Source organism: Petromyzon marinus, chromosome 23 (genome assembly GCF_048934315.1).
Source record: "Petromyzon marinus isolate PM22_M1 ecotype Great Lakes invasive population chromosome 23, UKy_Petmar_22M1.pri1.0, whole genome shotgun sequence".
In the NCBI taxonomy this organism is placed as follows: Eukaryota; Metazoa; Chordata; class Hyperoartia; order Petromyzontiformes; family Petromyzontidae; genus Petromyzon; species Petromyzon marinus.
The window spans coordinates 6,885,088-6,912,179 of record NC_133689.1 but is presented as its reverse complement, the minus strand read 5'-3'; the positions used below and the strand labels follow the sequence as shown (position 1 = coordinate 6,912,179).

The following is a 27,092-nucleotide window of genomic DNA, read 5'->3' as shown; positions in this document are numbered from 1 at the left end:
CTTCCACACACACACAGACACATTCACAGACAAAAAGACAAAGATCCCCCATATAGCCTTAACAGACTGTAGGGGCAAGTGCTGTTAGCGAGCACCTATGAAGGCCGGAACGGTACATGAGGGGGTGGGTGGCCAGCACCACGCCCGACCGCCTTTGTCTCCCCAGTGGCGATGTTTACACACCGCACCAGGTACTCATTTGAGGCTGAGTCGGACACACACACAGACACATACACAGCGCGCTCACCACTACACGACAATGCGTGACGCTTCCACGTGCGCGGGTCTTGTGACAGATTTGACGTCACAGCTCACTTGCCGTGCAAAATATATAAACATTATTGAGCTCCCCCCCCCCCCCCCAAATGAAAACCAAAAGTCTATTTTTATAATTTTTGCATGGTGTACAGTCTGGAAAGTACCCACATGGCAAATTTCCAGTTTTGTTGCATGTCGGGAAGTACGCTAAACATTTTGAGCAGATACACATTCACAACTTTACCTTTTATATATATGGAGATTACAGCTAATAAGACCAAGACCATCGTAATTGTGACGCCCCGAACCCGTGGAATGATGTGAACGTCTGCGTTACATTTGTCATCCACTCCACTTCATTTGTGTTCCTGTGAATATATTCACTGGCTGCCTCTTAATGCAAATACGCGGTAATCATTATTATTAAATGTTGAATAAAGTGTAAAAAAAACATGCATGAGTATCCATATAATTCGTATGATCTGATGCGAATTTAAATTATATTCACGTTAATTCGTATTATTCTTGATTGTATATGTAATCGTTAAGTGTGGTTTGTCTTTTTAAAATGGTGTTGTCCACGTGACGCTTGTTTACATGTTGACACGTCATGTTTTTGCTGAGGCAGTAGTATTATTATTATTAGGAAGTGATGTTTGCTCTCAACGGGCTCTTTCTCCGTTGTGTCATCATCATCATCCACATGATCACTCCCCTGCCGGATGAACGCCTCGCAACAACAACAAACACCCATCGCCAATCTCTCGTGTTCCAACAATCCACACTCAGGACCTGCACACGAGCTCACCTCGTCGCTCCATCTCATCAGAAGACGTCATCTTGGCGTGTTCTCCACCCTTTGGCGGCCACCCTGTAGAGTCTTCTTTCTCACCGGGCATCTTCCCCCTTCTGGCGACGTGGCATTGCCCAAACACACGTTTATGAACAGTCGAAACAGTACGTCCTTAACTCGTGTGCTCCCTCACCTCCCTGCCCTTCCATAGCTACCGTTCCATTTTCATCATAAGTGTCCCATGCGTGTCCGATCCATGCGTGTCACACCAGGCCGTGTGCGTGGATTGATGGCATATGTCTGTTACGAGGCAGCGGGAAATGCCTCTCAATATGAGACAAATATTCACCGTAATCGCCTTAAACAGACTTTAGGGGCAAGCGCTGTTTGCGAGTCGCACCTATCAAGGCGGCACCCGAGGGGGAGGGTGGCCAACACCACGCCCGGCCGCCTTTGTCTCTCCCCAGTGCCAATATTTACACACCGTACCAGGTACTCATTTGAGGCTGAGTCGACCTAGGGGGAGGCCCAGGACCGGTTCAGACAATCGTCACTGCTGTTGGCCCTGAGCGGGAATCGTAGCGCAGCACGCTACCCGCTACACTACCGCTCCCCCTATCAGTATCCCTCAACGGGGAATGCAAAACATTTATTTGGTTTTAGTTCTCCTTTACAGCGTACGGGGGAGGCGCGCAGGAAATAAATTGTGCGGTGGGATTGTTGATTACGTCGGCTCACACCCAACCTCTCTCTCCGAGCTGAATTGAGACACTTATCACGCCGCCAGTTCCTCCTGTGTATCTCTTTCCTCCTCCTCCTCCTCAGGTTTAAAATCAAGAGCTTCACACGTTTCTTCAAGAACACGCCAGAGTGCGCGTGTCGAGAAACTTCGCTCGTGAACTTCAGGTATTTTACACGCAAAGACAAACGCGTGTGCGTTTATGGTATTTTTTTTTATTGTATTATTTTTAAATACTGCTTGTTAAAGGAGTATGTGATACGTATATGTGAACATAACCAAATGAGTAATGTATTATTGGTTGATGCTGATGCTATTGGAAGTGTTTCACAAACAGTCAATAACGCTGTGGTCTTAAAATTAAAAAACAGACGACGTTTCGGGAAATAGCCCTTCATAGCACTCAAGAATAAATGCCATAAAAAACACCACCCCAATATATTATATCAGTTTACTGTCAAAAACTGGCCCCCTGCCTCAGGCAGCAATGAAATACGTGCCATATATTCTAGATTTAAAGCTTTCGTGACTGCAAGGATCCATACTCTTTGGTTCTATTCGGTAAAGTCACGTAGGTAAAAAATAAAACAACAAAAATCACGACGTTTTGGCCACAACACAAGCGGCCTTCATCAGGTGAAGGGATCAGGCTGTCTCGAGGACAGCGCTGGAGTGAAACACAGCCACGCTCAGACCGCGACCTTTAAGCTGTGTGCGAGGAAACAAGGTGCCTTGACAAAGGAATTAGCATAAAAATTAGCATTTGATTGGCCGACTTAGCATAGAGGTGGTGTACATGCGGGTGCACATGCCGGTTGGCGCGGGGGGGGGGGGGAGTTTATCTATTGATGGTGTGAAAAGGGAATTTTTAAAAGCTGCGAAAGTTTGAGGAAAAATATACTGAACCATTGAAAATTAGTTAATGTTTGGTTCGATTTAGAACATCTTTCTCAATGATTGCTTAATTTTAAACCATCTTCTCGGTTGAAATTGTGTCTGTGTTTGTAGATCTGAATTGCCTCGTGAACAAATCACTGATAAAAACCCGTGGGTTTGCAAAGAACCTTGGTATCGGAGAAAATTATATCGTGATCACCCACAGCGTTGTAACAGTGATCAGCTACGGCAGAATAATTATTTTGCCGTGTTTCAAATCTGAGTTGTGATCGCGAATTCGGTCAGAGACATGTCGCTTTGTCTCCCCGATATAGCAATCACCGCAGGTACAACTCAATTTGTAAACCCCGGGGTACTGTAAGTCAGGAATGACATCCTTCACGGATGGGATCAGATCACGAATTTTGTGTACTGCCATATATGTCATTGCATCTTACATGTCAATGCTTATCAGGTGCATGTTTTGGCTCTTGATACAATTTATATTTACAAAGTTACTGCAGCTACATGAGCATTACATTTTAAGAAGCAATTGGAACTTATGCACTTTTAAATCTAGTTTGAAAACTCACTTCTTTAGAGCAGATTATTTTTTTGTGTTTTAGTTTATTGTCCATCCCCTGCCGCACCTCCGATTTAGCACGGTCGGCTACGTACGCTGTCGAAAGAAGTTCGTCGCACATTTTACTATAAACCCTCCAGCTACGGCAACGTTTCGCGATCGATGTTCACTTTTTAAAGCTACGCGTGTGTAGCGTATGGAGAGATGCTGCCACGGAAAACAGGAGAACTCCTCTTCTTTGGTTCTTTCGGTAAAGTCACGTAGAATGAGAATAAAATAATAAAATAACACAATAAAATTCTCACGACGTTTCGGCCACAACGCAAGCGGCCGTCCACACTAACGTGGGGGGTGGGGGGCACCAATATCACAGATCCCACTACCGGATCCGCGGGACAATGAAATGTCGAAAACCAGGTCCGGAGATTTCAATGTGTTTAACCAACGCTGCTGAAATGATTCCGTGCGACTGAAAAGCATGTGTAAAACAAAATCATACTTTTTTATGTGAAGTGGGTGCATATTGTCCGCTTATTCGTTCAGCACTTGATATTCTGTGCGTGTACATTTATAAGGCACCTCCGATTAGCACGGTTGCCCTCGGACGGTGTGACAGAAGTTCACCATTCGAACATAACAAAGCATTTTTATGACTGGTGACGATGTGCTGTCTGATATCGTGTCTGATAAGCTGGTGTGTCAGCATAGTCAAATGAATGTGAAGCCGTGCTTTTCCGTCACTTCTCGTCCTGAGTCAGTGGTGGAAATTCCCCATTCTGTTTTTTTAGATTTGTCTCACCATAAAACACTCACTGTGTAAACGTCACACAAATTCCCCATTGTCTTTTTGAGATTGGTCTCACCATAAAACACTCACTGTGTAGACTTCACACAAATTCCCCGTTCTCTTTTTGCGATTGGTCTCATCATAAAACACTCACTGTGTGGACGTCACACAAATTCCCCGTTCTCTTCTTGCGATTGGTCTCATCATAAAACACTCACTGTGTGGACTTCGCACAAAGCGGGCACTGATTTTAATGACAGAACGTGGACCGAGATTTGAACTCACAACGATCTCAATGTGAGGTGCTAAGCCACAAAAAGCCATCTAACACAGACAGCTTTAAGAGAGTGACCGGTGTCAATTCCAGGAGTGTTATAGTAGGGCTAAACTAACATTTTCCATGAATATTGTTGAATCAATGTTTATTACGAGGAACATCTGAAAGCATTTTTTTTTATTTTGGGTTCCCCAAAAATTCAGCAGTTACCTTTTTTTTACTTTTTGATTTTTGAACCCTGACATACGAACATTTGTACCCAAAGTTTTTGACGGGCACTGCATTCAAATATGGCCTTAGATTAAACATCTGCAAACCGTAATTTGGAACTCGCTTTACCAAACCAGTAACGAGCCAAATATGTGAGCAGCATATTTGGCTCGTTACTGGATGAGCGTGCATCCTGATACTGCCCAGATGTAGCAGAATTTTCCACCACCGTGACCAAATATTACCATCAAATTAATACTACCACCACCGCCATTGCACCACCATTAGATTAGATACCTCTCGGCATCATGCCCTTCTCAGGATCTTCTACGTCGCGGTTCGTAAAAATCGTACTCATCGCTTTGACATTCCAAGACCACCCCATCACTAATACCGGAGCCGCTAACGCCCTATGCAGATATATCCCGTGCTGTGTTACCCTCTCCAGCGAGGCTTTGCCTGCTGCTTGGCCGCCGATTGGACGAGCCGGCGACGTGTGGGAACTTCCGTGAGAGAGACGGGGCCGTGGGCGAGGACCTCGGAGCGCCGTGAACAGGCACCATGTCGTACGGAGCAGTCGGGGAGTGCAATTCCCAGTTCCGTGCGCAACGCCAAGGTGAGTGATGGCAAAAACGCAGAAATGCTGAGATCACTTAAAAAATAAACATGGGGCCAAGATGCACACACTGATGTCAGCATTTATCACCAGAGGTGTAGGTCTTTTTTTTTACTGGTAGGAACGAAGTTGTAAACTGAGTGTACCAGCCTGCAATAGATTAATGTGTCCGTCCGTCCGTCCCCTTTCAATACCTTAACGAAGTGAAATCTCGTGCTGTTGGGGTGTAAAATCAGCAATAGACAGCGCAGAGACTTGTCCTACCAGCCCACCCTGCAGGGACCTGTTTTACTTCATGTTTATTTTTCTATACAATAGCTTCGACCATGCATTTGGGTACCATGGCATTGTCCGCGGTCGTCATGTGTTCGCTGAAATGGACGGATGATGAGTGGCGTGCAGTCCCCAGTCTCTCTCGCTTTGCCTTGCCGCAGCCACACTGGTGCGCACTATCTGGCGTGCACTCCACGCCTATTGCTGTGCGGTGCGCTGGCAGTGAGGCAGTGGGTGGCCACCAAATTGTTAGAGGTCTCTTTGATTTGTATTACAACAAAAATGCGAGCCCTGGCATACAGTACCACGCCGAAAAGTTCCGGTAACATTGGTGCGAAGAAATCCGCTGTCGACCGTTCCTGCGCCGACGGAACCCACATGAAAGGGAGAGAAAAGAAGGGGAATATGGCCCCCTTCGCTGCCCCCAACCAAAATATAATAGGGTTTTTCCCCTTTTTTCTGGCAACAAAACTGAAACCTTTTTTACAAGGAATCATGTGTGCATTAACCACAATACTTGTGGTCAAAATGCAAAAAAACACTGATAATATGATGCATTGTCCTTGAAACGGATGGGTCCATACCAGAGACGGCTTTCTTTTGAGCCTCGTCTCAATTGGTGCTAGACCAGAGGACGCCAAAACGCGTACAGCCCATATATTATCAGTGTGTTTTTTGTTTGCATTTTGACCACAATTCTTGTGGTTTATGCACACATGATTCCTCGTAACAAAAATGTTTCATCTTCTTTGGTTCTTTCGGTAAAGTCACGTAGAATGAGAATAAAATAATAAATTGATAAAATAAAATAACACAATAATATTCTCACGATGATAATAAACTAACACAATAATATTCTCACGATGAGAATATTATTGTGTTATCTTATTTTATCAATTTATTATTTTATTCTCATTCTACGTGACTTTACCGAAAGAACCAAAGAAGATGAATCCTTGCAGTCACGAAAGCTTTATCGAAAAAGGTTTCAGTTTTGTTGCCAGAAAAAAGGGGGAAAACCCCCTATTGTTATATTTTGGTACTGGCAAAGGAGGTCTAATGATGCTCCAACCAAGTTGGGACCTCGCGTGACAGACGGGGGAAGATGACGAATGTAGGTCTCTCTACGAAAAATAAAAAAAGGTTTTACCCTTTCTGTCAATACAACAGGTGCTGAGATGTTCAAACACCAAATAGAACCCTTTTGCAAGGAATCAAAATGTGCGCTAACCACACAGCACTTGTTGTGGTGAACATGCAAACAAACATGATTTGTCTTTGAAACTGATTGGCCTACACCAGTCTCACCATTGCGATCACTACAAGGACAATGCCCGTATCAGAGCATTCAGAGCTCGGGGGTGACCTGCTAAATCATGGGACCTTTTTTTCCAGTATCAAAGAATGAAAAATAAGAATAGGAATTAAATCTGCCTATAGGTATCTCTATTAAAAACGTCTTTGCCCAATCTCCAGGTCAAATCGTGCCCTCTCACAGAGATGAACTCGTGACATTGAAAGGATTGTTTTTCATAGGAAATTTTTGGTACATTGATCATTATTGTACTGCTTTACTATAATAAAGGGGGGGGAGGTTTGGGGGGGGTAGATCGCGTAAATATAAATGTGTCGTTAACACGGCCACCACCCGACACAGCCAATTAGTACGGTTTGCCTGGCAAATCGCCTGTTCAAGCTGGTTGTAATCAGCAGCGAAACATCGCGCTCATTGTAAACGCTGTGGGTTTACTCTCCAACACACCGGTGTCCTGAACGAATTGGCACGTTTTGTTTACATGACCCCCAAACCCCTATTTTATGGATAATATTGGTCGCGAAAGCCTACTTACGTGTTAATCTGGACTCATTTTCTTTCTCAAGTTGAAAGAGCGTCGTCGACTTTACGTCACGTGAGAACCTGGTTTAATCAGGGGTGGCTGAAACTCAAATGCAAACTCGGGTCTCGTGCCAAAATCAGTGCTCTGATCTCTGACGGCTTCTGGGGAAGTATCGTTTCTTGTGAAGTGAAGTAATATTTGTACAGTGTAATAATAAACAGGACTTATCTATAAGTTATCAGTATTGAGCAACCCTTCCCTGTACATTTATCTCTTAACGGAGAGAGGTAGTAGCATTTTCTTTTTTACAAAAATAAACAAAGATCCTATATATATCACAGAGTATTGGGGGAATTTCCCGTCAGCGAGCACTGGTTAAGGCCGGAATGGCACGTAAGTAAAGAAAGTGGGCAGTATAGCAACTATACCCAGTGCCGGATTAAGCTTGTGCGGGGCCTGTAGCAGATGTGATAAAGGGGCCCTAAATATTAAAACACATTTTTTTTTTACTTGCATAGTAAAGTCATTGTATGTTTTCATTTGCTATAAAGCAAGATAAAACGACAAATCGCTAACCTTAAACACCCAGTCGTTCATAAACGTTGAAGGCGGTATAGTACTATAGTAATAGAGCAAGTGCAGAATTACTGAACCGGAATTGGTGGCTTGAAAGCATTTAGCGCGGGGCCTTGAAAGTGCGGGGCCCTTGAAAGTGCGGGGCCCTTGAAAGTGCGGGGCCCTTGAAAGTGCGGGGCCCTTGAAAGTGCGGGGCCCTTGAAAGTGCGGGGCCCTTGAAAGTGCGGGGCCCTTGAAAGTGCGGGGCCCTTGAAAGTGCGGGGCCCTTGAAAGTGCGGGGCCCTTGAAAGTGCGGGGCCCTTGAAAGTGCGGGGCCCTTGAAAGTGCGGGGCCCTTGAAAGTGCGGGGCCCTTGAAAGTGCGGGGCCCTTGAAAGTGCGGGGCCCTTGAAAGTGCGGGGCCCTTGAAAGTGCGGGGCCCTTGAAAGTGCGGGGCCCTTGAAAGTGCGGGGGCACCGTAGCTACTACTACACGTGTAGCAGTAGCTACACGTGTAGTAGTAGTAGCTACTACTAATGAAGTAGCTACTACTACACATGTACACCCAGTCGTTCATAAAAGTTGAAGGCGGTATAGTACTATAGTAATAGAGCAAGTGTAGCTACTACTACACATGTAGTAGTAGCATGTAGTAGTAGCTACTACACATGTAGTAGTAGTAGTAGTAGCTACTACACTACATGTGTAGTAGTAGCTACTACTACACATGAAGTAGCTACTACACATGTAGTAGTAGCTACATGTGTAGTAGTAGCTACTACACATGAAGTAGCTACTACTCATGTAGTAGTAGCTACTACATGTGTAGTAGTAGCTACTACACGTGAAGTAGTAGTAGCTACTACTACACATGTAGTAGTAGCTACTACTACTAAATGTGTAGCTACTTTTGCTACTGGGACATATGTAGTAGCTACTAAATGTGTAATAACTACTACTGCGTGTGTGGTTGCTTTTGCTACTGGAACAATCCGGCACTGACTGTGCTCAGTCACAGTTTGTGCTAATATTTACTCTCCAAGTTCGGATGTTTACTCTCCGAGTTCGGATATTTACTCTCCGAGATCGGATGTTTACTCTCCAAGTACAGATATTTACTCTCCGAGTTCGGATGTTTACTCTCCGAGTTCTAAAATCAAGACTGAATTGGCCGACGGGGGGAAACCCAGGACAGTCCATTAACCGCTGTGCCAGCTATCCCCCAGACATACACACGGGTTGGCTTACTCATCATGGGAAATAAGTTTAACATACACACAAAGACAAAAGATCCCAAGATATAGCCTTGAACAAACTTTCGGGGCAAATGGCTGTTGGCGAGCACCTATTAAGGCTGACGCAGCACACGCAGGGTGGAAGGTGTGGCTAGCACAACGCCTGGGCTACCTTTATTTCCCCAGTGCCGATGTTTATACATTGCACACACACACCCACACGCACCACAGCCGAATAAAATTACCGCCGTAATGCACCAGGCAGTGGGAACTCAGAACTGTAGTTTTTTTTTATATATATATAGTTCCTTTGTTGAAAACGACATTATGCGTCTTTTTTTGTAACGCACCGAAATGCACGAAGTAAAGGTGAAATTGAAAAGATGCTTTGCGAAGTGTGTCCTCTGGTGACGCACGATGAGCTTGTCGTATCGGCTCGAACACCACCAAGTGATCCGAATGGGCCTGGGTGCTGACGAGTTTCAGAATGTGTTGTTTGCACCCTTGCGAACAGGGAAATGTCCCACCGCAGTGATTCTCCCTTGCACGCAATGACATTTTAAGAGCATTCTTTCGTTAATTTCAATTCCACCTTTTGAGGAGGAGGAGGAGGAAGAAGACGAGAGAAAAAAAAAACATCACGTGATACGGCGCATGGTTATGGGGCGCTGCGGTGGCGAGATGTTAACTACCTCGCCTGGTATGCAGGAGGTCGTGGGTTCGATCCCAACCCTGACGCCTGCTGCTGTATATTTGGAGTTTGATGTTCTCCCCGTGGTCGCGTGGATTTTTCTCTGGGTCCTCCGGTTTTTCCCTCCGCATTTAGAAACGTGTTTAGAGTATTTGGTTGCTAAACATTTTCACGTGATAAGCCCACTTCGTTGAGCTATAATTTGTTGCCAGGCCACTTCTGAAAAAGAGATATTGTGGCTCAGTAGACCTTATCTGGTAAAATTTGTAAAAAAGTTTCTAGTTTCATAGTTATTGTACGGTATTGTTCTGTACTTTTAATATCCTGATTTATGATTGGTCATCTGAACTTAATAAGGCGATTGGTAGAGAAAATAATTGTTTTAAAGATTGGAATGTCTGCAATAATTTGTCCAATGTTTACATGAGAAAATAACATTTAACTTCCAATATCCTTTTTTTTACAGATATACCTCTGTGCCGTAATTATTCGAAGTCGCTGGAATTAGACCCATTGCAGTAACTGAATGGTCTGCATTGAGACCAGATTTTATTTTTTTACGATATGTACGTCTTAAATATAAGCAATTCTCCTTAAACTTGTTGTCAATCCACGACGGGATGAATGTCTCCCTCCTCATGCCACGGCAGTTATGGTAGTTCACAGTCGCCACACAGCTGTGTATCACACTAGTGAGGACAGGTGGGTGATGGAGGGTGGCCAGGGCCGCTTTAGATATCAGTCACTAAACTAAAACGTGGGAATTAGTAGCAGCCAAAAACTCTAAACCCTAAAATAAATACTTTCTCGTCTAATTGCAGTTTTTATTTTACCAGGTAAGGTCCATTGAGCCATGTAGCGCTTTTTCAGAAGCGAACTGCCCACAAATGATAGCTCAACGAAGTGGTCTTATCACTTGAAAAATACTCTAAAACACTACGTAAAATACTCTTTGGTTCTTTCGGTAAAGTCACGTAGGTATAAAATAAAATAGATCACGACGTTTCGATTGCAACACAAGCAATCATAATCAGGTGGGAAAACCACATAATTGTTTTGCTGAAGTGGGAGAGAGAGTAAGAGGTTATAGAGGTCAGAAAGGGGGGAGGGGCAAGGGGGGAGAGAGAGTTGCCGTGGTAAGAGGTTATAGAGGTCAGAAAGGGGGGAGGGGCAAGGGGGGGGGCGCTGCGTGGACGCTAGGAGAGGGACGTGAAGCTGAACGGAGGGAATTGTGGTTTTACCACCTGATGATGATTGCTTGTGTTGCAATCGAAACGTCGTGATTTATTTTATGTTTCTACCTACGTGACTTTACCGAAAGAACCAAAGAGTATGGATTCCTGCAGTCACGAAAACTTCAAATCTAGACTAAATAAAATACTCTGAATCAACCACTCTCTTAGCAGGGCCACGGCTAGCATCAGTGGCAAGCGAGATCCGAACCGATCCCCGTGCCTCCCCCTCCTTCCCCAACCACCTTCAACAACCCACACTGACCGACCAGCATGGTGAAGTATGGTCAATCGATCGACCCCTCCTCTCACAACCCGATACGCCGTGAGGAGGCTACCTTCACTTGAGAACCCCTGTTGGTGGCTGTGTGTGACCTCTGTTCTTAAGCAATGTGCGTTTTTTTACTATAATATCTATTTTTACAAAAATGTATCCTCCCTATGAAGGCTGATAAGGAGGCTGTCTACACACGACCAGGTCCGGTGCGTTTTAGTGCAAGGATGTGTGCGTGTGTCTGATGATGATGATTATTATTATTGAGACGGAACAATACGAGTCCCACACTTGGCATATGAGGCCAGGAATCAAACTCAGGTCACCGGATTCATGGAGCAGTGCGCTTAGCACGATGCCGTCACTTCCTCACCCCCTTTGAAAACATTAATACTGTAATGAATAACGGAACAGATTACGTAAATATGAAGAAAAAAAACAGGATTGCTGTTATTTTTCCACTTTGTAGCCAGAAAAGGCCCGTTCCCATTTTTTTTGCGTGTTTCTGTTCCAAGATAACACCGTTCGAATTAACTTTTTTTGTTTTAGAGCATGTGAATAACTTGTCGTATGTAGCTGCACTTTCCTCCTGCTGCTGCTGTCGCCTGCTGGCTGAATCGCCCTTGAAATAAAACAAAGAGCGGCATCGCAAAAAATAAATTGTCTTTACTCGGGAAATAAACCGCCCTGTAAATGGACTCCCTGTGACTTGCAGCGATGTCGGACGCGAATCAGACCAAATACAGCAACCTCTCGCATAACATCAGCAACTGCCTCAAAGAGATGTCCGCAAAGGGTAAGTACAAGGCTATGAAGTTGTTATTGCACGCTTCCACTCTTTATTTGAAGCTTTCGTGACTGCACGAATCCATACTCTTTGGTTCTTTCAGCCTACTTCAGCAGTTTGTTTTCTTGCTGTGGTTGTCCCACCTGATGACGATTGCTCGTGTTGCGACCGAAACGTCGTGATCTATTATTTTTCTACCTACGTGACTTTACTGAAAGAACCAAAAAGCACGGATTCCACTCTTCATTGCCACGGTGGTGAGACGTTAGTCGCGTGGATTTTTCTACAGGTACTCCGGTTTTTCCTTCCACATTTAGAAATGTGTGTTTAGAGTATTTGGCTGCTATACATTTCCACGTGATAAGCCACTTCGTTGAGGTGTCATTTGTGGCCAGGTCGCTACTTAAAAAAAGAGCTATACAGCTCAGCGACCCTTACCTGGTAAAATAAAAACAATAGTTTAGCTTTAGTTTGGTTTGATGTGACCAGGAGAGCCTCACTTAGTCTCGAGTCTTTTCAGGACGTAACAGGCGCCAACAGCGAGGCAAACTACAGAGGCGATGGGCGTGTTTTTAGCCATTTTAACAGTGCGTGAAACTGCCTCTTTATCAAATACAAATTGTGCCCTGTGCTGTCTTGCCCAACCGGTGATCCCAGCTCCCACTGCGTGTGCTGTCTTTTTCTCTTACAACCCCACCCGCTCACAGTCGCGGAGTTCGATCGGCACCTGGGCAATCGGAGTTTGGACTTGAACGAGCGGCCTCTGCGAATCAATATGTGATTAGTGTTTTTTCCATTATCACTTTCAAATTCACGCGGCGTTCATTAATCAAAGCAAGCGCCAAGGAGTCCTGCTCTCGGCCCATTAATGGCACCCCGCTCGTGAAACCGCGGTGAAACATCACATCCAGTTGAATGTGGAGAGCAAGGGGCGCGTTCTATATTATCCGCGTTCATCTCAAACGATACGCGACTTTTACTCGCATGGCAAAGTGCGGATAGTCGGTTGCCTTTGCCTCCCCTTCTCGGCGACTTTGCTCATCAGGACAATACCGGAATTTGGCAGAAACTAATTCGTGGGTTCAGAGGATTCAAGGATTGGACAGGAGCTATGCAATTTTTTTTAATGTCCTGTAATGAGATGTCTCATCTCATTAGCTGGCAACGCTGAGGAGCTGGTTCGAATCCTGGTTTCAGCCTCCCGTGATTAAACTGGATTCTCAAGTGTTGGGAGTTCATGATCTTTGCTCAGTCACTTATGACTGCACCATAACAAATATAAACATCAAATAAACGTTGGGTTTTCACTTAATTTGAGTACACTACAGCTCTGAGGATTACACATTTATAATTTAACTACCATGTAATGAAGACGACTTCCAGGCCACGTCTAAACCTGTGCCATTTAGTGTGCATAAGTGGCAACGGAGTAGTTCTGCTACATCTTCCAAGGCAGATAAGGTACGAGGCGGGGGGGGGGGGCCTGTTGGACAGGTTTGAGTGTCTTAACGCGCGTCTCCCACACACAGCATCGGCATCCAGAGACAGATCAAGGCCCTGGTCTTGAATGCGCTATCGTTCCTCTGCACGCTCACGGATCTGGGCAGCCAATACAGTGAGGTTCGTATGCACACAAAGACGACGATTCCCGACGTGAAGCCCCCCCAACAGCAGGTGCTGTTAGCGAGCACCCCTTGAGGCCGACGCAGCACACGCCAGGGTTGGGGTGTTCATCATCACGTCCGGCCACCTTTGTCTCCCCAGTAATGATGTTTACACACAGCACCAAGTTCTGATTTAAGGCTGAGTCGACCTAGGGGAAGCCCAGGACCCGTTACAAAAATATTCGCCCGTGTTGGTTAAATCGAACACGGGTCTCCGGGTTCGTAGCGCAGTGCGCTAACCTGCTACACTACCGTTCCCCCGCAAACCGCGGCCACGGGAAGAACGTGGAAACTCCAAACATAGAGGGGTCAGGGTCGGGATCAAACCCACGACCTCCTGCATGCCAGGCGAGGACAATGTGTCCGCTGGAGAGAATGCTGGGACTTACGGTTGCCGATGTTGGTGCAGGGCTCGAGATGAACAGAATCAGTATACGGTACCTTCATGAGAAACAGCACAGAAATAACGCAACGTGGAAAAAAATATAACAACGAATTCGAAAGCAACAACAGAGGTATGCAGAGCCAGTCAAAGCGATGCTTTTGTTGTTGTTGTTGTTGTTGATTAAATTACTAAACACTTGTCGCACTGTAACTTGTTCAAAAGTGTCACCCTTAACACGAGAACCACAGGGCAAGCCGTCAGGTGCAGGAGTTCACTGCGCCCGACTGGCGTTCAATCTCCGGGGCGAGACAGTTTCGGCATTGTTCACATTTTTTTTTTATCTTTTAGAATCCCACCACCACCACTTCTGCTAACCCCGGGGGGCGAGTAAATTGGCAACGCCACGGTCAGTCGCACGGCGTGGCGTGGCGTGGTTACAGAGCGGGGTAGGTGCTCTCGCCTCGACCCAAACACCACTGACCGATGTGGAAGAGCAGGCCGAATACCCTCGAGATGGGTGGTGGGGGGAGGGGGGGGAACTGTCTGGAGCGCTCCTGCAGCAGAGGCCACCTTTCCGTCGGCAGCGGCGTGCGCGAGGCATATTGCGAGGCTGCGTCTCTACCTTCGACGGCGAGCTGAGCGTTAAACCCGTCCCGCGTGCGTGCTTCTTACGCTGTGACGCAGCGTGGAAGGGGGTGGGAGGGGGGGGAGGGGTTTGCATGCCGGGACACAGCTGGTTGACAAGCTTTAAGAAGCCCGCGCACCAAACGGGTATTTCCACTATTGCGGCCATCAGGTGAAGCCCAAAGAGACGGGAAGAAACTCTCGTCGCAGCTTTCGTCGTTTGTCGAGGTGGAAAACTCACGCGTTTAGAACTGCCTGCTGTGCTTCGGTTCGTTGTCATTCGAAACGCACCTCCGATTAGGGTGGTTGGAGCGAAAGAAAATCGGTATAAACGAAACAATGCCTGCACATCATGGGGTGGTGGGGGGGGGGCTCATCCAGCAGTAGATTGGTAAGAGGACTGAACATGTGCATGCATGCATTCATTGAGGAATTGGCCAAAATCCCAAGCAGGAAAATCATGAGACTCCAAATGGCTTCCCGGCATAACTTGAGCCATCGTGTTCATGTCAGACACGGTTCTCGTGAGCGTTCTCAAGGAGACACCAGACACTGTCGGTGTTTTGGTGAGTGTTGTGGCGCATTGTCTTGCGATCTTTGGTATGCATGGCCATTCTCTGGGCACTGCAAAAGAAAATGCTTCAAAAATACTTCGACGAAATATGTTTCTCGAGTGGTGACCTCGTTATCGAGATCTTCACACTCCTTCCTGGGCCAAGTAACAAATTGCCACTGCTGCTGCCTTACCGTTCAGGAAATAATCCTTCACTGCTTGCCGCCTTTGTTTTTACTCCTTTGCCGTTCCCAGGATCAGCTGATGCGGCTGAATCGCATGAGGGATGAGTTTCTGGAAATGGTGCAGGGCTACGAGCAGACGCAGCAGGTGACTGATCTGGGAGACGCAACAAAAAGCACAAAAATCCCCCCTCATAGCCTCTAACAGACTGTTGGGGCGAGTGCTGTTTGCGAGCAGCACCCATGAAGGCTGACACAGAACACTAGGGGGGTGGGTGGCGAGCGCCACGCCCGGCCGCCTTTGCCTCCCCAGTGGCGATGTTTTACACACCGCACCAAGTACTCATTTTGAGGCTGAGTCGACCTGGGGGAAGCCCAGGACCGGTTCAGATAATCGTCACTGCGGCGTTGGTGGCCGTGAGCGGTAATCGAGCGCGGGTCGTAGCGCAGCGCGCTAACCGCTGCACCACCGCTCCCCGTGTTCTGGGAGAGAACACACACGCAGCACTCCGCCACGCACTTTCCTTCCTCCCGCATCTCTCCACGCCACACAGCACGGCCTCACGAGGTGTCCGAGAACGGTGAGGACCTCCTCCACAGCTGTTGCCAACGGCAGGGTGTCGCTGCCGCAGCCCAACGATTTTGTGCCCTGTTTGTCGAGATGGAAAACTCGTTTCTTTCGGACTGCTTTTTGTGCTTAGTTTGTTGTCCTTCCCCCCCACCCCGCACCTTCGGTTGGCTACGTACGGTGCCAAAGAAGTTCAACATACATACTACACTATACACTACTATATAATACACTACTATGCACCACACTGCTATATAATACACTATACACTCCTATACACTCAACTTTATACTACATTATACTACAATACACTACACTCTACACCACACTACTATACACTGCAAATTTATACTAAATTGAAAACTCATTTCTTCTTTAGGACTGCTTTTTGTGCTTAGTTTGTTGTCCTTTCTGCCGCACCTCCGATTAGCGCGTTTGGCTACGTACGGTGTCAAAGAAGTTCAACATATTTACATACATATCGTGGTCATCCATTCATCGCCCATTCCTTGCACAGCCTTGCCATCTAAATCATTCTTGCTTATAGTATTTTTTTTTACCAGACTCTGCGCACGCAGACCGAAAATGCCAGAAATCAGCAATGCGGTTCCACCTCGGACATTCAGTAGCATTTGCGTGAATACTTCCAATACTATGTACAATTAAAACAAATCTCAGCATATGGCGAGAACCTGGATTGTTTTGTTCTCCCTTCCGTTAGCCTTCCTGCGATCCTCGGATGCTCGAATCCATGCCTGCATTTGTCTCTATTCGAGTCAATTCCAGATAATGAATCGATCCGGTTCCATTGCCGAGCGAGCAACATGAGAGCTGCATTAAAACACAGCGCCTGCACTGGGGTTGAAATAGTCTCAGCTATGCAGAACATTACAGGTCAACTTGTGTCCGTCGATGAACTTAGAATTGTCTTAATGGATCAATTGGTGATATTAGTAAAAACTAAAATTGTCTGCAGCTATTTGTCGGCTATTAGCCGATTATTATCACGAGTGTTTTACTGTAGTGTCTTATTGCAATCAAAAATGTGAATGCCCAAAATAATATTTCAATGGTTTTTTTCATGAATTCTAATCTGATTCGAACTGTCGCGGGTCACATTTATTGATCGATTCTGACCATTTTTTTGGAATTTAGGATTGGATTACCTTGCTTCATAATCAGATTTTTCATACGATCAAAGCGACACGATTGTATTCTTATATATAAACACCCAGAACTGCACACCCTTGCTATATGCATGATAGTGCTGGGGGAGTGGTGGTGCAGTGGTTCGCGAAGTGTGCTCCGAACCTGGTTATCAGATTCGTAGCACAGTGCGTGACAATATCTGAAAACATCTGAACCAGCCTTGGGCCTCCCCCAGGTCATCTCGGCTTTAAATGAGCACTTGGTGCGGTATTTAAACATCGGCACTGGGGGAGGCAAAAGCGGCCGGGAATGGTGTTGACCAACCACCCTGTGTGCCGTGTCGGCCTTCATAGGTCAAAGGCTACACGGTGATGCCTCTGTGAACTAAATGCGGAATGTAGCAAGGAAGCTTTTCTCTCACTACTTCACTACAGCCACAACCGGAAAGACACGATCGTTGGAGCCGGTGAAAAGCACACGAGCGTGTAAGGTTGGGGCTTATCGAAATGACTTGCAAAGTTCATTCGGAGACACTCAAAAAAAAGAACGGCAAGCATCTGGGCGTTTACGCAAAAAAATTAACCGGAGCTCACTACGCGTTGAGAGTATTCGCCTCTCGTTCGTGATGGCCAGGTCGCGATTCTTAAAAAAAAGACGCTGTACAGCCCAGGTGGGAATTAACTGGTGAAATAAAATAAAATGTACCTTCAATCGTTCAAACGCAACAACCCGCTAGCATTTGCGGCTCTTTTTGACGTCTCACATCGCTGGACGATGTGAGGCCTCCACACGGAAGGGCCTCCTGTGTGGATCATGGAGCTTCTTTGGCCACGACTTCTGGTCTGTGCATGTCGAGATGAAGGCCGGGAGCATAGATGTGAGATCCTAGAGGTACGGCACAATAATTGTTATTATTTCGCTGTGCCCTATGCTGCCTGCTGCATGACCACACAGCAATATAACAACTGCTATGCTTCGGCAGTCACACATCCAACCCGCTTTCCGGGCTCAAAAATCTGCTTGGCTTTCCCATATCTGATTTGGTAAAAGCCCAAAAATCACAGCAGGTATTTTTTTTTTTTACTCGAGTTGTTTTAACTACGTAAGATAATGTGTGCATACACACATATATACTGCGAGTAACTGCTGTGCTGTTGTACAACATGGGGTGATGCGGGCCCGCTGTGAGCTTCAGTGACAGAATGGCGTCGGCAGAATCGGTATGAAATGTTGAAGAAGGGAAAAAAAACAATTCCTCTGCATAAATGAAGGATACTAACGACACTTGACGGGGCCTTTAATGAAGCACAAATGCATTTTTTTGTTTTTTGCAGAAATTGTATCAGAAACTCGACAAGATCTTCGGCGCCTTGGTCGACTTCGCGGTGAGTTTTCTCACATTGGATTTATATCTCTCGGAGTTGCGCTTACATTTTTTATTTTTCACTTCTAGAGCTTGGAAGCGCACTTCGCATCAGCATTTTTCGTACGTCAAACACGGCTCGAAGGCAGCGATGAATTCAAACCATTAGCAGTGCCGGATTAAGCTAGTGCGGGGCCTGTAAAACATGTTATAAAGGGGCCCTAAATAAAAAAAAACACACGTAAATATTACAAGACAATTGTTTTACTTGCACAGTAAAGTAATTGTATTTTTTCATTTGCTATACAGCCAGATGATACGACAAATCGCTAATCTAAACACCCGGTCGTTCATAAAAGTTGAAGGCGGTATAGTACTATAGTAATAGAGCAAGTGCAGGCTCATAGCATGTGTAGATACTTTTGCTACGAGGATAATCCGCCACTGAGAAGTGCCTTTGGCAATTCGTGCCACGCAAATATGCGCAAGGTACCTGTCACAGGGGCGCTATGTTTCACAGACGAGTATAGTCTGCAGTAGTTGAACAGTAGGGGAGCAATGTAAACTATAAAACTCTTGCAAAATGCTTTTTTTGTATTTTACCGGGTAAGACCCACTGAGCTACGTAGCTCTTTCTCAGAAGCGACCTAGCCACAAATTATAGCTCAACGAAGTGGCTTATCATCTGGAAAAGTATAGCAGCGAAATAAGATGCATGCGACCAGGGGGAGAGAAACACGCCAACTCCAAATATACAGCAGGCGTCAGGGTCGGGATCGAACCCACGACCTCCTGTATACCAGGCGAGGTAGTTAACATCTCGCCACCATTGGCGCCCCAATGTTGCTATGTGGCTTTACCCAAACAGGTCATTTGTAAGTAATTTTAAACTTTAGAAAGTTTAGACCGTTAAGCCCGGCACACGTGGCCTTACTTTTTTAAAATTAAATAACATCGCAGGATCTTCACGATGCACCGTGAAGTAGGCGGCATCTATTGTTACGTGGAACCGACACCGCGGTATTAACCAGGGCAGCCGTTGAACACGAACGTCGAACCTCCGTCAGCCTTGTCGCCGTGCCATGACGCGCACGCGCTCTCAGGCATGAAGCGCACGAATGTGTCCTTGCATTCTAGGATCAAGAGGTTGGAGATGAGACCGATGCCCATTGCGTGAGACCACACGTTACAAGAGAGGAGCAGGAATTGAGAAAGAGAAAAAATATGGCAAATGAAGCCATTCAGCAACAGACGGTGAGTTATGTACATTTACTATTTTTAAAAAAATCCAGGTGAGGCCCACTGAGCTACGTAGCTTTTTTTCTGAAGCGGCCTGGCCACAAATGATAGCCCAACGAAGTGGGCTTATATACAGCAGCCAAATACTCTAAACGCGTGTTTCTAAACGTGGTGGGAAAAAACGGAGGACCCAGATGTAAAAAAACAACACGTGACCACAGGGAAAGCATACAAACTCGGAGTCGTAACGAATGCAACCCCCTGAATGCGCCCACAATTTCCAGATCTCAGTAGCTAAACGAAATTGATCCTGGATAGTATACAAATTGGGGACTGCCTGGGAATGTTAGGTGTGTTGCAGGCTTAATCTAGGAGGTAGCCAACAGATGGCAGCATAGCAATGGTTATTTTGATTACCGTACATATGTCCAGAGCTCTGTTATCTTTTGGTATTCGTGAGATTTCTCTGGATGCTCCCATGACTAAAACGGCATTGGGAGGCCCTCATCCAGATGTGGATTGAAGAAAAGGTGTAAAATTATCAATTTGACTCGGATTTCATCTGATGTACCTTACGATGCGCGATCCTCCTAAACAAAGAGCCTTGAGGCTCAGCGAGTCTCCCTTTAGATAAAGAGCACATACCAGACTATACTTAGAGCATGCATTTGTGTGTGTACATTGTATATATATTGGACCTCTTTCGCACCATACGTAACCAACCGTGCTAATCGGAGGAAGGGGGGAAGGACAAAAAAATGAACACAAAAAGCAGTTTAAAAGAAATTAGTTTTCCATATAGATTTAAAGCGCATAGCTCCAGTAGCTTCCTAATATCGGAAGGAAGAGCGTTCCAGACGGCCACAGAAGCGCATCTGAAAGCGTGCGATGCGGTGATCGCCGTTTTTTTTTCCGTGGCTTGCCAAAAACCGCAAGCGAGGTTGACCGGAGGTCACGTGATGGTTCATGCACCTGAGGGAGATCAGTGAGGTATTTTGGTTCATTTGTGGCAAGCGCTCTGTGTGTAATGAGTGCGACCTTTCCTTGTTTCAATTTTATTGGCGTTCACATGCAGCCGCCTGCCACCTATATATTTGATCATGGCAAAAAATAACGAGTAAGCATACACAACAATGAGACGACAATTATGTCACTTGCATTCATATTGTGCCCATAGGGTAACGAAATGTCTCAGAGTGCAGGTGTTTTGGCCCAGGGCATCCCCTAATGCAGCGGTCCGCCAACCTTTTTGGCACCAGGGACCGGTTTCGTGGAAGACAATTTTTTTCACGGACCGGGGGAGGGGGGTTCATCATTGGGTCTTTTCCCCCTTTTGAAAGAAGCTCTCCAGCAACGTTTGTGTTTTTACTCATTGTGGCTACAAGGGGTTAGAGCTTGTGGGCTTACCAAACACCACGTGACTGAGACAAGTGCGCAGTGCGGGAAAGAGGCGCGGACGGAAGTGGTAAATAATAAAATAATGGGAGTGGGCCACGCGCGGACTCACCGCTCTCACCTCCTGCTGCTGCTGTGCGGCCCGGTTCCTAACAGGCCACAGGCCGGTACCGGTCCGTGGCCCGGAGGTTGGGGACCCCTGGCCTAATAGCAGATTGTACCTGTGCTGTGGAATCTGATCAAATAATTAGCGGTACTAAAACAAAAATTGGCACTGGCACATATTGCCTCGTCTCTTTGAATAACACCACTGGATCTTTGACGTACACTTTGGCACAGACGGTGTGTTAACTAAATTAGCCAAATGCTGATACATCTGCACCCTTTGTACTTGTGGTACTGGCTTCTACCGACGTATGGCTGACGATGATTTCGCGCAACAAGAATAGTTTTACATTGAGGTGGCCGAGCCGGATAATTGTGCTAGGAGTAGCGGCGGAGGGTATCGCCGCGATGATGCCTCCCTCGCGTTCGTGAATCGTGCGCCGAGTCTTTAAACGTCCCATGGTTCTCTTCCAGGTGACCACAGTCACCGCAAAACGTCGGAGTCTTTATTTTACCTTCGTGCATTAGGTATCTGCATCTGCCATGGTTTGTGCGGATTGTGGTTGGAGTACTGGAGATTCAACCGTACTTGCTGTACCTGCAGGAAGTCATGATCGATGCCAATGAAATCCAAACCAGACTGAATGAAGCATTCAAAGAAATGAACCGCGCCATCGGTGAGTCACGGCAAGACGCAACGGACTCAAAAGAGAGATCGTGAGCACTTCTTAAAAACACGCGATGCTACGCACAGGGAGGAGTTTATTTCCCTGCACAACACCCACTCGCCATACATCAAGGATTATATGAATGCCAAGCAGCGGTGTTGCAATGTCATAATTTCATCGATTGAAGTAAATTATTACGCTCTCAATACGCGGAGAGTATTTTGCGCGAGAGAATCCATTGTTTTCTATTTGTATACCTTGTATGTAATTCGTTTTTCGTGACCCCCTGCAGCCACTAGGGGACCCTCCAGTGCATCATAATCTGCAGCGAATTTTAGAGCCTTCGTGAACCCGAATCGTGACATTTTGAGGGGAGGTGATTTGTGGGAGATCTACTGCAAAGTGTCTTCTTAAGATAAAAGTAAAAAAAAAATCAAATTTTTCAAACATCGGCCGATAGACAAAAACAATACATTCATAATCGTATTGATGAATCATCATCAGCCTTGGTCAATCCATTGCTGGATGCAGGCATCCCAAAGCCATCTCTATATCTAAATATTACTGAACCCAGTATTATGCGTGATTTGGAATTCTAGAAAGTGCAAATATGGATAATTAACTGACGACACAAGTTTTGAAAAAAGCATCTTGAAATCAAATATATACTATTGAAATTAATCCTTAAAGATAATGTACGTGAATTGAGGGGGAATACTGTACTCTGCAAACCGCGTCTAAAGTATTGTATGTATGTATGTTGAACTTCTTTCGCACCATACTTATCCAACCGTGCTAATCGGAAATGCGGGGTGGGTGGTGGGGCGGCACAACAAACTCAACACAAAACTTGAGTTCTAAAGACATGGATGGGATTTTGTTTTTTGTGTAAATCAGATTCCGCCCAGAGTCGATCACAACGGAGAGAGGTCAACCAACCTCGCCCCCTCCCCAGAAATTACGTACGTCTGCCGCAAACACGCACACACCCAGGGATTGTCCACAATACAAGCAAATCACATTGCCGTTTTGTAAAACAAAAAAAAAACCTCCCCATGCAAGCTTTTAAACAAATTCATTGCTTACTTGTAAAGCCAAAATTGAAGGTGGCCGGCCGGCTGGGTCAGAGGATCGAGCGTTGAGCTGGCACTGCTGAGGGCCTGCATTTCCGTGAAACTGGGTCCTCAAGTGTAGCGAGTTGATGATTCAATGACTGTGCAAAGAAAAAATTGCATTTGGTTCTACAATTCATTTGACTAAATTCCAACACTGATATAGAATGAATCATGTATGTTTGACCGTCATGTGACGAACCTCGCTGTCACGTACAGAGTGAATGAGAAGTGCTGCCCTCTGCTGTGTGTGGACAAGAGGTCAATTGAAGGAATGACAGAGGTAGAGGGCACCACGGTGGCTAGGAGATGTTAACTACCTCGCCTGGTATGCAGGAGGTCGGGGGTTCGATCCCAACCCTGACGCCTGCTGCTGCTGTATATTTTTAGTTTGCGTGTTCTCCGCGTGGTTACGTGGATTTTTTTTCTCCGGACCCTCCGGTTTTTACCTCCACATTTATTTAGATTTTTTATCTGCTAGAAATGTGCACGTGATAAGCCACTGCGTTGAGCTATCATTTGTGGCCAGGTCGCTTCTGAAAAAGAAGCTAATAGCTCAGTGGGCTTTACTTGGTTGCTGTTGTGACGTTCTGACACACCCCACCTGAACATCTCTGAAAAAGAGCTTCATAGTCTAAATAAATATTCTTATTCTGGTTCTGTGTGAAGCCGGCCCGATTGTACTCACGTGCTATCTTAGCAATGTCAATAAATAATGTGTACATGTGCGTTAACATTTGTAACGCCAATGAATATACTATATGTTGTGTGTTGGCGTGTTGCGTTAGTCGTCATCTGATTCCATATGTCCGTGCATGTGTGCGATATATATATATTTCTAGCGCCAACATCTTGTGTGTGTGTATGTATGTACATCGGCAAGTCACCTCAGTCGGTCAAACCCATGGCAGCTGGGTCCGTCCCATGACCTCCTGCCAGCGGGCGTTCGACACTTAACGTGGCCTTAAAGTGCACCTAGCCTGGCACAAGCGCCGTGGTGACATCACCGCCACTTAGTGGCGATTGGCGGTTTGGTGTTGTTGTTGTTGTATGTGCGTGTGTTTGTGTTCCGAGTAAACGTGCGATATAGCGTGCGTGCTTAAAAGAAAAGTCGCGCGCCACTTCGCTTGTTAACGGGCACAATCTTGCAGGACTATGAAAATGCGAACGAAGGGAACGCAAACGACGCTCCGCTGCTCGGCTCCAGGTCTCCACCGGTCAGTCGCACTCCGCACGGCCATGGGGTTCGGTACTCCGCACCGCCCTCCCCCCCATCCACCATCGGAGCCCCACAGCCTTGGACGACGTGGTTGAGATCCCCGCGATGCCGTGTTGGGGACGCTGCCGCACAGTGGCTTAACGGGCGGCACGCTGGGCTCGCAACGCAGAGGGGTCGCCGGTTAAACCCGGCCTCCCGGCGTGACACCGCCCGATCGCCACGTTTGGCGACGCACGGTGCGGAAGAAGTTCAACGTGCATGAGTGACAAGCTTCTCAAATAACCCCCCCCCTTGAACCGCCTCTGTCCGCCCAGCGGTATAATAGATGGGTTCGCAAACCGATAGCCAATCGGCAGATCACGCGTGGTGAGGCAAATCGTGGGTTCGCTCTCAGGCCCCTTCCGAGGCGAGTTGGCCAAATGCCAGAAATTGCAGGGCCGCGCCTTTACCGCCCGCCGATGATAATTGTGCGACGCCACCACCGACATTGGGGCGCAACGGGTTCCACCGCCGGTGGCGTTTGACACGGCCAAGCGGCGTCAGCATGCTCGCCCGCTAGCCGCAACGGTTCGCGGTTCGAGCCCCTGGGGTCCGCCCCCAAACCCCCCCGCCCCCCGGCTAATGCCGGAGGCTGTGCGGTAACTCTAGATGGTGATAATACGACGCACCGCCCGCTTCGCAGCGGCCGTTAAATATCCCTCGACGTCGTTTAAGAAAGAGAGAAAGGAAGTCTGGCCATGTTGCGTCCAAATTACGTCTGAGAAAGTAGCGGCGACCTTCGTGATAACCTCGACGCTTTGTAAGAGTGGACGCGGATGTGCCGAATGTGCTAATGATGCAGTGTTGGCTCTCCTCTCGGTTGGAGACCACGGCTAAATGCTTTATTTCCTCACTTCCTTTAACCGCAGTTATGGACGACCAGGTGCTGCTGCGTGACGATCGTCATCACGTGCTTGCTCGTGATCTGTCTCATCGTGGGACTGCTGGTGTGGTGCTCCCTGGCGAGAACTCCTTCGGCACTCCAGCCAATCACGGGGCCAAATCAAGGCACCGAGGGCACAGGATTCTTGCCAATAATAAGGCAATGAAACGTGACGACGGGCAAACGACGCTCCGCATTTTTTTTTATAGAACGAAGGTGTAGCAGAGACAAACGCAGTTACACTCATATTCAGTTACACTCGTCGCATACGGTTTAGAGGATTCGGCTGCTATGAATGTCCACGTGATAAGACACTTCGTTGAGCTGTCATTTTGTGGCCAGGCCCCTTATGAAAAAGAGCTGTATAGCTCAGTGGGTCTTACCAGGTAAAATAAAAAAAAATGTTTTAGTTGAGTAGTTTAGAATTCGGCTACACAACGGTGATAGCTGAGCGTCGGGCGGGCATTGCTGGGTTCGTGGAACCAAAACTGGGTTTCGGTTGTCTTTGATTAGACCAGACTAGCAGATGCAGCGCGTTGATGGCATCAGCCCAGTCACATAAGGGGCCGTTCATAAATGACGTCACGCACCTGGGGGGGGGGGGGTCAGACATTTGTGACGATGTGTGACGAGGGGGGTTGAGAAATGTGACGTCACATCAAAATGCGCAACTTTGAATAAATATAGACAACACGTTCTACTTAATACAACATCAGAGTGCAGCGCCACATTAAATACGCACGACAATGACAATAGTTTAAAGCGATTTGAAGCATGTTTTATGAATTTAGGGGAAGGGGGGGGGGGTAGAGCTTTATGACGTCATATTTGAGGGGGGTATCTGACTTTTTGTGACGCCGTGTGACGAGGGGGGGGTGGGGTTCAAAAATCGTCCAAAACCGCGTGATGTCATTTATGGACGGCCCCTAATGACTACGGGGGTGGGGGGGAAGCCCCATAATAGAGGTTTTTGGGTTAGATCGCGTAAATATATAAATGTGTCGTTAAAACCCACCACCACCCGACACAGCCAACTAGTAAGGGTTGTCACGTAAACAGAACGTGGCCAATTCGTCACTAATACAGCAACACCGCTTGTGTGTTTGGAGAGCCAAGCCACACACATTTACAATCGGAGTACAAAGCCCCATTGTCAAATTTGGTTTTCATTCAATTTGCAAAGACAACCAGTTCTGAGAATTCAAGATATTGATTTACCCTGCCTGCCACTTGACACACACACACACACATACTTCTCAGGAGTATGAAACAGAATACAATAAAAGAGGTCACGACGTAGGGATTTTTAGAAGTGGTTCTGTAATATCGCCTTCTGCGGGCTGTTCTCTAACATTGGCCGATGCAATATTACTCTGCAAGAATTGTAAATGGATACTTCACTTCCACTTCATGACGTAGTTGGTCGTGGTTATTGCACTGTGCTGTGGCTCCGAAAAAAAGGGAAAATAAAACCAACACGAGGCCAAAAAAATGTAATGTTTATAGAAGTGATATATGAGCACGTAAAAAAAAAATCCGTAGCCTTTAGCATGAATACCGACTTATTACGTATATAGTAAGCTAACATTCGTGGCAATAGACCCCTTTAAAACAAAACATGGCCGGAACGATCGATTGGCTTATTTTGTCCTTTTTGCACAGCTAAGAAATACTCGCAAAGACTCGGGGGTTCTTTGCAGGAGGATCCTGCATCGGTGATGTGTTGTCCAGTTACATTTTTTTTTCCACCCGCGTTTTAGCGTATGGGAGGGATCCAAAGGACCCGGAGGAAGTGTGGCCCACACAAGGGAACCAGACTCAGAAGGAGCACGCACAGATGGAAACAGAAAGCTACTTTGCTGCACTACCGCCTGGCTTGCCAGCAGCGCAAATGAGTTTCAGAGATTTACGTGATCCACCAA

At 46.5% G+C, this 27,092-nt stretch overlaps 1 protein-coding gene across 1 annotated transcript; it reads left to right on the top strand.

Annotated features, from left to right (window-relative positions):
* Nucleotides 1-1,366: 1,366 nt before the first annotated feature.
* On the top strand, nucleotides 1,367-25,956 carry LOC116945245 (uncharacterized). The gene is made up of 12 exons (XM_032959584.2): nucleotides 1,367-1,957; nucleotides 4,972-5,139; nucleotides 11,951-12,031; nucleotides 12,730-12,799; nucleotides 13,552-13,642; nucleotides 15,504-15,578; nucleotides 18,482-18,532; nucleotides 19,648-19,764; nucleotides 21,854-21,926; nucleotides 22,815-22,879; nucleotides 24,181-24,246; nucleotides 25,157-25,956. Exons 2-12 carry the CDS (start codon nucleotides 5,085-5,087, stop codon nucleotides 25,334-25,336), a joined length of 924 nt encoding a protein of 307 aa, XP_032815475.2. The 5' UTR covers nucleotides 1,367-1,957; nucleotides 4,972-5,084; the 3' UTR covers nucleotides 25,337-25,956.
* The last annotated feature ends 1,136 nt before the right edge of the window (nucleotides 25,957-27,092 follow it).